The 12,111-nt window shown below is 37.3% G+C and overlaps 3 protein-coding genes across 3 annotated transcripts; 2 read left to right on the top strand and 1 right to left on the bottom strand.

The window, feature by feature from the left end:
* Positions 1-350: 350 nt before the first annotated feature.
* On the top strand, positions 351-3,128 carry LOC130738316 (pentatricopeptide repeat-containing protein At1g12300, mitochondrial-like). Its single transcript, XM_057590288.1, has one exon. The coding sequence runs from the start codon at positions 413-415 to the stop codon at positions 2,051-2,053; it is 1,641 nt and encodes a 546-aa protein (XP_057446271.1). The 5' UTR covers positions 351-412; the 3' UTR covers positions 2,054-3,128.
* A 4,850-nt stretch (positions 3,129-7,978) lies between these two features.
* On the bottom strand, positions 7,979-8,389 carry LOC130736621 (protein MAIN-LIKE 2-like). Its single transcript, XM_057588431.1, has one exon. The coding sequence runs from the start codon at positions 8,387-8,389 to the stop codon at positions 7,979-7,981; it is 411 nt and encodes a 136-aa protein (XP_057444414.1).
* A 1,075-nt stretch (positions 8,390-9,464) lies between these two features.
* Positions 9,465-10,768, top strand: LOC130736620 (uncharacterized). The gene is made up of 5 exons (XM_057588430.1): positions 9,465-9,614; positions 9,769-9,973; positions 10,064-10,150; positions 10,496-10,524; positions 10,616-10,768. Exons 1-5 carry the CDS (start codon positions 9,465-9,467, stop codon positions 10,766-10,768), a joined length of 624 nt encoding a protein of 207 aa, XP_057444413.1.
* Positions 10,769-12,111: the final 1,343 nt, after the last annotated feature.

Genomic DNA, 12,111 nt, shown 5'->3' with positions numbered 1-12,111 from the left:
TTACTAGAGCTCAAACTCATTACCAAGAGTTGATGAATTCCATCTTGATTAATCATTAATTCTACAAGCATTTAATCATACCCAATATTCATTCAAGTAACGTCCTAGGATATTACAGTCCGAAATAAAAATTTTAATAAATAACTTGTTAATTATTAGGATAGTCTCAGGTCAAAGGAAATTATTTCATTTTTTTTGAAAACTAGTCAATTGAATTAAGCTAGACGTTTATTCCATGACTAATTGACTATATCATCATCTAAATTAAATTTAAAAAATATATAGCTGTTGGTTATTCCTTAATTTATGTTAGAATATAGTACTCGTCCATGTCTGTTTGTAACCCCAAAACTAATCAATGTACAGTCAAAACCTACAAAGTAAGAAACGAAGCTGTCCGCAAAACTGAGAAATGCGGCGCTCCATTCCTCCAATGTCGCCATTGTTAAAGTTCAGGAGCTTTCCGTTTCTTTCTCACTCTCACTCTCACTCTCGCTTTCATTCTTCCTTTCAGAATGCTGATGATGCCGTCTCACACTTCAACCGCATGCTCCAAATGCAACCTACCCCTTCCATCATCGAATTCAACAAGATTTTAACTTCTCTTGTTAAGACCAAGAAGCATTACCCCACCGCCATTTCACTTTCTCACCAAATGGAACTTAAGGGAATTGCGCCAAACATTGTTACTCTCAGCATCTTGATCAATTGTTACTGCAATCTAGGTCGAATCACCTCTGCATTTTCTGTATTGGCCAACATTCTCAAGAGAGGTTTTCAGCCTGATACCATCACCTTCACTACTCTTATCAAAGGTCTCTGTCTTCGCGGCAAGGTTCAGCGAGCCCTCCAATTTCATGACGATGTGATAGCACAGGGATTTCGGTTGGATCAAGTCAGTTACGGAACCTTGATCAATGGCCTATGTAAAATAGGGGAAACAAGTGCTGCTTTGGAGTTGCTTAGGCGGATTCAAGGGCGAGGGATTAAACCTGATGTGGTAATGTACAGCATCATCATTGATAGCCTGTGTAAAGATAAACTTGTAAGTGATGCTTGCAATTTATATTCTGAAATGATTGTCAAGGGAATATCTCCTGATGTTGTCACGTACAATGCTTTAATATATGGCTTTTGCATTGTTGGTCAATTGAAACAAGCAATTGGGTTGCTAGATGAAATGGTATTGAAAAACATAGACCCAGATGTTTATACTTATAATATATTGGTCGATGCTTTAGGTAAGGAAGGGAAGGTGAGAGAAGCTAAGAACATGTTAGCTGTGATGATTAAACAAGGTGTGAAACCTGATGTTGTTACTTATAGTTCCTTGATGGATGGGTATTGCCTAGTTAATGAAGTGAATAAAGCCCAAGATGTATTCAATGCTATGGCTCAGAGGGGAGTGACTCCTAATGTTCAGAGCTACAGTATTATGATCAACGGATTATGTAAGATTAAAATGGTGGATGGAGCGCTAAATCTCCTTGCAGAAATGGATTCCAAAAAGATTATTCCTGATATAGTGACTTACAATTCTCTTATTGATGGTTTATGCAAATCGGGGAGAGTCTCTCATGCTTGGAAGCTTCTTGATCAGATGCATGTTAGAGGTCAACCAGCCAATATAATCACCTACAGTTCTTTATTGGACGCTTTATGCAAAAGCCATCATGTTGACCAAGCAATTGCACTAATCAAGAAAATTAAAGACCTGGGTATTCAGCCTGATGTGTGGACGTACAATATACTTCTGGGTGGACTGTGCGAAGGTGGAAGATTGAAGGATGCACAAGAGATTTTTCAGGATCTTTTGAGAAAAGGCTATCATATAGATGTCCTTACTTATACTGTTATGATCAATGGGCTTTGTAAAGAAGGCTTGTTTGATGAAGCGTTGGCCTTACTGTCAAAAATGGAAAATGAGGGATGTATTCCAAATGCTATAACTTTTGAAACAATTATTTATTCACTCTTTGAAAACGGTGAGAATGACAAGGCTGAGAAACTTCTTCGTGAAATGATTGCTAGAGGTCTACTGGAAAAAATTTAGATACACATGGAAAAGGATGATGGACTACACAATGGGCTCACTTTCTCCATAGCTAAAAACCATGTGTTCTTACTTGTTAGGTACATTTTGATATTGTAACAATAACAATGATTGATTTGTTCATTATGAGTATTGACATAACTATCCTTTTGGTAAGAGAAGCTTTGTTGCAGTGGTTTGAGTTGCTTTAGTGTGACTAGGAGGCCACATATTCAATAGAACCAACCAATCCCAAATGCAATGTAAGGAGGCTGCCTATATAGACGCACAAATAACCATCATTGTTTTTCCTCAATGTACTGTCAATGTACTTCATCGACTTTATGAGGTTTTTTTCAGTCAGTGCTCATTGTTAATGCTTCTGATTGAAAACAAAGCTCAAACAGGCATGATTATTTGGAACCAGAAATGATTATAGTTGATTTTATTCCCCAAATTAGATACTAGAAGTTAGAACTTGATATTTCTTTTGCAGTATATTTCTTGTATATATTTTATAGAATGGGAACAAAAAAAGTAAACATCAAGTTTATTGTTTTAGTAATAGTGTCGACTATTGACTGATGAAAAAAGTGCTGCCATCATCTGATGTAAATCCTGATGCGGCTATAACAGCTCTCATATGGTGCATAAAGATTGTTCATTCAAATCACACAATTCAATGGTAAAATTAATTTGGGGGGAGGTTCTAATTAATTTATTATATCCATAAAATACGTCCCGTACCAGGTTTTCATTAAGACCAAACTGACAGTTTGGCGATAGTGAAAATAAGCCATTTGGAAATGGATTAGATTCCATATATTTGTACTTTTTAAAGGTATCTGAATCAGAATTTGTAGCATTATGCATTTTGTCCCTTTTCTTTATTTTACCTGTTTTAAACTTGCTATTTTCTTACTAAGCTGCATAACAGTATATCAGAATCACTGGCTGAAGCTTCCTTCCGTCCACTATACTTATGATAATTAGCAAGTAAATTTAAGTTCTTGACTTGGAGGGCCTAGATGGCTTATTATTGCATGGATTGGCAGCATTTGTTTTAAAAAGAAGGGTCTTCCAGAGATATGCTCTTAAATCTTTAGCCATTGGTAACTAATCCAATGATTACTATTATAACATATTTGTGCCCTGTTTCTTGTATAATGTATTGTTGTGAATTTCAGAAGCTCTGCTATAAAGATAGATATCTTATATTCGCTTCATGCTTGGCTCATGCTTTGGTAATTAATTCAGCTGCTCTCTATCATACTCCTGAATCATATTATTCACATTTGTCATCATTGCATACCTATAATGAAAACAAAAGTTGCAATTCTACACAAATGACCCTTGCCATTTTCTGTTTAACTGCAAAGTCAGATTGCTCATGTTATTTCTTCTCATGAAGCAATTATATGACCAAATACACACTTAGTAAATATGGTTTTATCTGAAACATATGAAAAGAACCATTAAAATTGGTTAAATTTTGTATTTAATCATTATAAGGTATTGATAGTTGTTCACAAATGTTTCCCCCCACCCCCGCTCATTATGCTTCTTCAACTTACATTTATTTAGCTTGAATTGAAAGTAAAGATTTATGCTTCTTTTATTTTTTGGTTTTGGATATTGTTTTCTGATTTCCGGTTTTTGGTCATGGTTATTCCTCTTTATCATGGTCTTTAGCACTGATTTAGATTTTTCATTTGTTCTTGTTTGTCAATGCTCCCAAATCATGTATGCCTCATTGGGCCTTGATGTCGACTAGACTTCAAGAGGTATTAGGTTGAGAGTTTGACAGGAAATGAATTCTGATTGTTTGGTTGTGTACAATAGTGTAACAAATATAGTAGAGAGGGAGTAAACAGGAAGTTATACTGGAGGCTAGCTCTAATAAATACTAATAAAGTAGTATTTTACCATAAAATAGTGAAGCATGTTGCTTTTGGTCACAGGTTTCAGTTGTTTCCATGGCAATAATTCTCGCCATCTAATTTCTCCAAGATCGCATGCACTGAGAAAGTCATCAGAACTGAAGTAGACACAACTCCTGGTGACATTCTCTCCGCCGAAGCCGCAACCCCGTGGTCGTCCTAGGAAAAATCATTCGGTGAAGAGTGGTTCTGATGGACCTCTTGTAGGCCTCGAGGGCGTCCTAAGAAATCAGAGAGCTTGGAAAGTTCAGGTATGCCTCCTCCCGTCGCCGCTCCTGCTCCCTCTTCTGGCGGCTACTTTACTCGCGCTACGAAGGCCTGGTTATTGGGAAAGTCTGTGGGTCCTGTTTCTGGGAAGCGATAAGGAGGCTATTCGTGGTTTGGCAGAGGAGCTTAGAGAGAATTGGCCTGTTGGCTTGTAGGCGTTTAGTGCCCGGCTCTTGGGTTTTGCTTTTGGTTTTGGGGCTCTTGTGGGTGCTTGGTGGTGGGGTAGGTTTTTTGGCTTGAGCTTGTCTTGTTTTCTCGCTGTTGGGTTTTCTATGTTATTTGGGGTTGGTTTTGCGCCTTTCTTTTTTCTTTCCTTCCTTTGTGGGATTGTTCTTTCCTTTGAATTTGGATAAATCCTTTTTGCTCTCAAAAAAAAAAAAACTCCTGGTGACATAAGGAGAATTAGAAATGTGAAAAAGGGTTTGAGCTACAAATCCTGTAGGTGGAGCACACAATTTTGATAGACAGACTTTGAGGTTATTTTCTCATCCCAACAAGTCCTTACTTTTCTCTGCAACATAGTATCAATGATTTTTCAAATTTCTGCAGGATCTCTCTAATGTACTGCATTACTGGTTTTATAGTGCTTAGACTTTGGCTTTGAAATTATAGTTTGGCTTAAAACCGTAAGGAATAGTAGCATTTCCCAAACAAACATAACAATTCAGCACATAAGATTTGGATTAAGATTCTTTATTATTCCTTCATTCAACTTGTGGATAGTTAAGAACTGAACTCTGATATGCATTTTCGGTAGATTCCTTAAAAGTGTGTAGAAGTCCAAAGACATGTTTGGATTTTCCTTTTATAAGTTCAGCTTATGTTAAATCACAAAAGTTTGTCAAGCTAATAGAAATAGTTAAGAGTATTTCTGTTTTTAAAAGAAATGGTTGTGTGTGCTAAAGATAGAGTGCTGATTGAATGTTCTGGTCCATCTTAATTTGCTACTTTGCCACTGAACGTTTGACCAGGTCACAGGGAAACAATTGTTGGATTGTATGGCAATTGGCAACATTAAACTATGGTGTGCACATTTATGCATTTTTTTTCGTGCCCGTAGTTCTACAAAGAGTGATCCTTGCCATTTTTTGTTTAAGATGATAATCAGATTTTCCATGCCAATTTGATTGTGTTTTGGAGCACAATGTGAAATGATGTTAGAACCAAGGGAAGTAGAGTGTAGCCTCTCTGTTTACTCATCTCAGGACGCGTGCTACCTCAGAAACAACCAGAGTTTTTTTCTTGTTAGCATATATCTTTATCATGAAATCCAATTCTTCTCAAGTGCTTCTATATATTCCATTTTCTTGATGGCATACAATAAATCTGGGAGATTTTAATGGTTAGATGATTGTAGCACAATGATAGTTGACATAGATGAACCTGATTAATTAGTTTTCAATCTGTTAGGGCTTCGCAGATTGCATAAATTTGGCATTTTATTGTGCCACAAAGACTAACACTGTGGTTTCCCTGTAGTATGGAAGATGATCATCTGTTTGTAATTCCCTAACAGGTTTCTCCTAGGAGTTATCTTAATTCTATTGATGGTTGTTGCCATAAGATTTTTTTTTACGGTTTCCTTAATATTTTTTTTCCCAAGTTATCCCACATCCCGTAACCATGAGACTAATCCCTCGAAGCTCTGAGATCACGTTAAGTGAGAGACGAAATTGTCATGAAAACCAAGAAACATTGACAATTAGGTTTGGCTCTATAATTTTATTTTACTTCAACTCTTTTTAAAAAAATTGTATAATATAATATATCTGCGTATGGTTCTCTGTCACATAAATATACTTTCATTCAAATATTTACTACAAAAATAATTTTATCCAAATAATTTTTTCGTAAACAAAGATAAGTTGTATAATAATTTTTTAAATATGTAAATGTGGGTAATTTTATTTGGATTGGATCTCATAATATTTTGAATTAAATCCGAAATCCCATCTATTTAATAAAAAAATCAAGTTTTTTCCAGATTTTAATAAATTGACTTTTTTGTTTTGGCTTAATTGTACTTGCCCTCTATTGTAGTCAATCTGTGCTTTGGGTCAGGTGCAAAATCTGGCACCTCATCAATTAAAAAAAAATTCCAAGCAATTTAACATCCCACTTTAATGTAATAATTGTTCAAAATACTTCTTAAATTATGTTCGGGTTGATGCCACTCAACAATGTGGAAGGATATCATTGGTGTTATAGATCTCCACAAATGGCTATTTTGCAGATATTGTTCGGGTATCATCTGGAGAAGCCGCCTATAAAAAAAAAAAAATTCTGGAGAAGCCTATCATCCACACAAACTGTGCATACAAGAAGAAGAACAACAAGGGGCTGCATCTACCGTGTGTCAGTTTAAAACTGACACACGGTACCTCAGTTTGATTTTACCTGGAAACGTAGGTTGCCTAAGTTGGTTGACCGGTCATAATATCACATTATTTCAGTTCAATCCCTCCTCCCTAAATGTTGAGCGCGGGAGTTGACAATGGTGCCGAGGTAGAGAAAATCTGAGCTCGTGGAAGAGACGTTTCTCGTCTTGCGGCTGCCGGCGGTTCCGGGAGCTTCACGGGGGAAGAGGCGGATGCTGCTGTCGGATCTGAGAGTCTTCTCGTCGGCGTTGTAGTTTTTGCGGCGGCGTCGGCAGTAGACGAAGGCGGAGACGGCGACGACGGCGATGGCGCAGGAGACGACGGCAATGGCGACGCCGAGGAGCTTGTGGGAGGATTTGGGTTTGGAGGTTTGAGGGAGGATGAGGGAGGAGATGTTGGCGGGGAAGGAGGCGAAGGAAGAGGGAGAAGGATGTGGTGGTGGAGATGGGTATGTGGGGAAGAAAGGTGTGGAGGCATTTTGGGTGGTGGTGGTTGTTGGGGTGGAGGAAAATGGGTATTTTGGGTTTGGAGGTGAGGGAGAAGGTGAAGGTGGTGGTGGGTTTGGTGGTTGAGAGGGATGGAGGATTGAACAAAGATTGGGTACTAATTCTTCCATCAAATGTTTGAGGTTAGGGAACGAACTCTGACACCATAGAGAAAGGGAAAGGGAAGGGACCTAATCAGACTTTAGCTTTTGTATTTTGAGGTCTCAGATTGCAATTTTTCACAATTGCCTTAATCCTCCTATGTCCATTAACAGGTAACACACCCTAACCATTGGATCATTTTAATTGCGATCTGACGGCCAGGAAAAAACTGAGGTACCGTGCGTCAGTTTGCGTCAGTTTAAAACTGACGCACGGTAGATGAAACCAGAACAAGGAGGTTAAGTTGATAAACGTCTTTTATATTAGTATTACTCTAATGATAAGAGCTAGTTGACATAAGAGTTAAGAGTTAGGGAGGGGAAGGTCCAGGGTTCGAATCCTGATAGGAAAATTTGAAGAGATTTTCTAACTTAGTAATAACTAATCACTAACATTTGTCAATAAAAAAAATATTACTCTAATGATATTAACCCACTTCTTCAGTACTAAATATTTCTAATTTGCGCTGGTACCAAGGTATCATTTACTTTTTCCATTCAGCCTGTCCATTCCACCAACGGAAAATAAAAGAATAAAGTGTACACGTAAGATTCATGTAAATGACACAAGTCTTCAAATTTTAAGTAGTAATTATGTTCATACCAAGCTTGAATAGGGTGTCCGGGAATGATAGGCAAGACAACTTGTGGGCCAATTCCAGGAATTCTAGCCCAAGCCTAGAATTGGATCGATCACTTGTACACAACCGCCGATCTATATGCGGGTGCTGTTGATTGCCTTGCACATTTTCCAATATAAATTGGCAAGTACTATTGAACCCCAACTGTATGTTCCAGACTCCTCAAGTTCTTCTAGATGGGGAAGATATCTCAACGTAATATGACAATCAGTGTGGTCACCTAACAAGCAACCTCCAATCTTGCACATGATATATGCTCGTGCCAAATGAGCCAATGCTTCTACATTATTAAAGTTAGGATTTAACCAGTTCATTCTCAATAAACCCCATTTAATAACATTGACTGGTGGAGCCACTATCAACAAGTGTTGTACGACGGCATACCATTTATAAGACGTTGCCTCGTTGACAAGTTCTCCATCAATCTTCAGGCCAAGATGTAATGCAACATCTTGGAGAGTGATGGTGCATTCACCAAACGACATGTAGAACGCGTGAGTCTCCCCCTACCGTTCGACGAGAGCTGATATCAAATGAGTGTCTGGATGAACATCTTCAACTAACGCAAAAGTTCCAGTTGAAACTAACTTGCAAGCAAAGAAATTGAGGAAGCAAAATGGGGGGGGGAGGAGGGGATCTTAGCCTCCAATCCAAGACGCCTAGAATAAGTTCCTTTTTTAGTCACATAGAGAACTGAAGATGGAGGAAGGAAACAGTGGCACACAAAAGGAATAGAAACGAACGCAAAAGAAGGAGGACGAACGAGAGCGTTTGAGAGAAGTGAGCGAGAGTGTGAAAGAGGCAGAAGATTTGATTTTGGGAATTTTGTGAACCCTAAATTGAACCATGTACCTCTCATGTGTCATCCAGGTGTATTAAAAATTAAGTGGGCCCCACTCTGCCATAATACTTTAAAAGTTCAAGTGGAATGAGTGACTCAACTTTCTCCTTGACATCTCTATAAGATACAATACGGGAAACGCTGAGAGAAGCCATTGTAGACGTGTCTGTTTTTGAGCCTGTCCACGGAAGATCCACGGAAGACGAGCTTATGTGGCATACTCTCAAATTTCCGCTATATTTTATTCAATCTATATTGGTTTCAAGAGCAATGGTCTTGAGGTCACGTGTTATTGTTACTAGACCATATGTTGCAACCGATCTTTATTCTGCTTTTCTGCACCCGACAATTCTCTTGGTCCTCTATGTTTTTGACGTTATTCACTTTACATGCATTTTTTATTAGTAAGTGTCATACGTTCTTGGTTCTTCTTATTTATTTTTTTCTGTCTGCACTCTGTCTATAGCTTGGACTTCTGCATGCATTTTTTCAGTTGGTGATGACTTACTCCTTTGCTACCAGTTTACCATTGGTTTTCACCAACTATCTTTTTCGTTTTCCCTCCTTATTTTGGTTGATTTTGAATTTGAAAGTTCTTTTGTAATGTTGTTTTGAATCCGTCTGTCATCTTGGCTATAAATTGTTGTATTGAGTGGTTCTTCTCATCAGTCATCTTCGTTTGCATCTTAAAGGTTATCTGAGGTTATTTAGTGTTTGTTATGGCTTCTGTGTTCAATGATCTTGCTAACATTGATAGTTCTAAAGTTTCATGGAAGATATTGGTTAAAGTTGTTCGTTTATGGTCTACAAGGCGTTTCAATGGTTGTAAGATCCCCCATGCTATTGAGCTAGTTCTTATGGTTTCGAAGGTTGTTATTTTTTTTTTTGATTCAATATTATTATTTTGTATCATCTTTCTCATTGATGTATCTAAGAGGATCTTTGTGTTACTGTTTACATGGAGCTAAGATTCACGCTACGATTCGGAAGACTTTGGTCTATAAGTTCCAACATTTGATTAAGGAAGGTGGTGTTTACTCCATGTCTTTCTTGGCTCCTGTGGTTAATAGTGATGACTATAAGACTACAAAGTACCAGTACAAAGTTAATTTTCTCTACAACACTGAAGTTCATCCCATGAACCAGAACCCTATCAATTTTAGTCCTTTCTTATTTGTTCATGTCCGTTCCATTTTGAATCACGCTATTGATGTCAATTATTTAGTGGGTATGTTTGAGATTTTTCTTTGCCATTTGTCTGTTGTATTAACTGCATAATGTTAGGCCTACTGTGTTGTGCTAATCTTTCACTATTCAGATGTTCTTGGAATTCTTACTGGAGTTGGGAATGAAAAGTCTTATGGGAGTGATCGTGATAGTATTAAGATGAATGTCATTGAGAAATGTTCTTTATAATCCTACATGAATACTTTAACTTTTCAAAGCATGCTCTGTAATGTAATTTGGATGTTGATCTTCAATTAGATGTCATGTCATATATGAGGTACTGTCAAAAGCAAGTTGTGACTTTGATCTATGGCTGCTACTAGTTTAGGCTTGGGTGGCTATTGATAGTGTGGGTGGTGGATTTGGCTGACAGAGATTGTAGGTGTTAGTTTGGTCACTTCATTGCTTCCCGTTTCTCCTTTGATGTTCCTCTGCTGCTTCTGATTATAATGGTGGCTACTTGCTTTGCTTGTTTGTTATTACATTTGTTCTCTTGTTTCTTCTATGGTAAAATTGTTTTAAGGCTCTGTTTTGTGTCTCACTCGTGGTATGGTAATGTCGCTTTATATTTACCTGGCCTTTACTTGTACTGTTTTAGTTTGATATTATGGGTTGTAGCTTTAACTTGAGTTGTGATTGTTAGGTACCAAGACAACAGAAAATGAAATCTTACAAGATGTCTTCGTTAGAGTTAGAGGAGAAGATTGGCCGATTTGATATTGTTGTTGTGACTGTATGGTGTAGCTTGGCCGATTTGATATCGTTTAATGCTGTTGCTGAAACTACTGGAGTTTGAGTTGGTACATTGAAGAATGTTCTTTGCACTAAAAAAAAATATTAAGAGGCAATTTTAAGCTCCTTTAAGACATACTGCATTGCTCTTCTTAATGAATGGAAAAATAACAATGGTATGCTAAGAACACTTATACAACTCTGGTTTTTTGTTCAAATTTAATAGGCATATTGGTTGATGCATTAAGGAAGGAGGGAAATGTCGAATTCGGAAGGAATATGTTTTCCTTCATCCTGAAGTTAATGAAACCAACAATTGTGGTTTACAATTATCTAATGGATGGACATTGCTTGGTGAATGGAGTAAGCAAGGCTAGGTATATATTTGACACTTTGCCTCAAAGATTAGTCACTCCAAATGTACGGAGCTATAGTATCATTATCCATGGGTACTGTAAGATTCAAAAGGTCAATGATGCATTGCATCTCTTATACCAAATTCCTTTTAATAACATTATTCCAAAACGTATAATCTACAACACTCTTGTTGATGGTTTATGCAAGTCAGGCCGGATCTCCTACGCTTACAATATAATTGATGAGATGTATTTTACTTGTCAACCCCCAGATTTGATCTCCTACACTTCCTTAGTGCATGCTTTTATGCAAAACGAATATTATTGACAAGTCTCTCGCTCTAATTAATGCAATGAAAGACTAAGGTGTTCTGCTTGATGTTGATGCGTATAATGTGCTTATGGACAGAATGACCAAATCTGGTAGATTCGTGGATGCAATAGAAATATTTCAGATGCTTCAAACCAAAGGGTATCCTCTAACTGTTCCTTCATACAATACCATGATCCATGCCTTTTGTAAAAAGGATTTGCTCGACGAAGCATTGGGATTATTTTCAGAAATGGAAGTCAGGGATTGCCTTCTCGATGCTATAACATTCGATATTATTAATCGCACCCTACTAGATAAAGGAGAGAAAGTTAGGGCGGATGAGTTTATTCGCATTATAAATGAGAGATTTGGTATATTGAATAGGTAAGAGCTTGTTCCAAAACTAGGGCACATGCCAAACATCATTCCGGTTAGCTCTTAGATTTGATTATTGACCTGAACCGTTTAATATTCTATTATGCTCTATTCGATTTCAGTGTTTTTCTTCTTCTTTGAGTTGATTATAGAAGCCCCTGTTAAATTGTGTAGGTGTAGAGGTTTTGAGTAAATATGAATCTTGTGTTCTGATAGAACTTTTTTATGTCAGGACATTATAATAGTTTTTTTCTTCTTCATTTGCAAGAGAGACCATCTAAGGTTTTACTCTTTAACTTAGTCATAGTGCCTCTTATGTGATTTCAAATGCATAGTTTCATATTGATACATACAACTGCTATT

Source organism: Lotus japonicus, chromosome 2, assembly GCF_012489685.1.
Source record: "Lotus japonicus ecotype B-129 chromosome 2, LjGifu_v1.2".
Classification (NCBI taxonomy): Eukaryota; Viridiplantae; Streptophyta; class Magnoliopsida; order Fabales; family Fabaceae; genus Lotus; species Lotus japonicus.
Note: the sequence above shows the minus strand (reverse complement) of the source record. Positions and strands in the feature narration are given on the sequence as shown.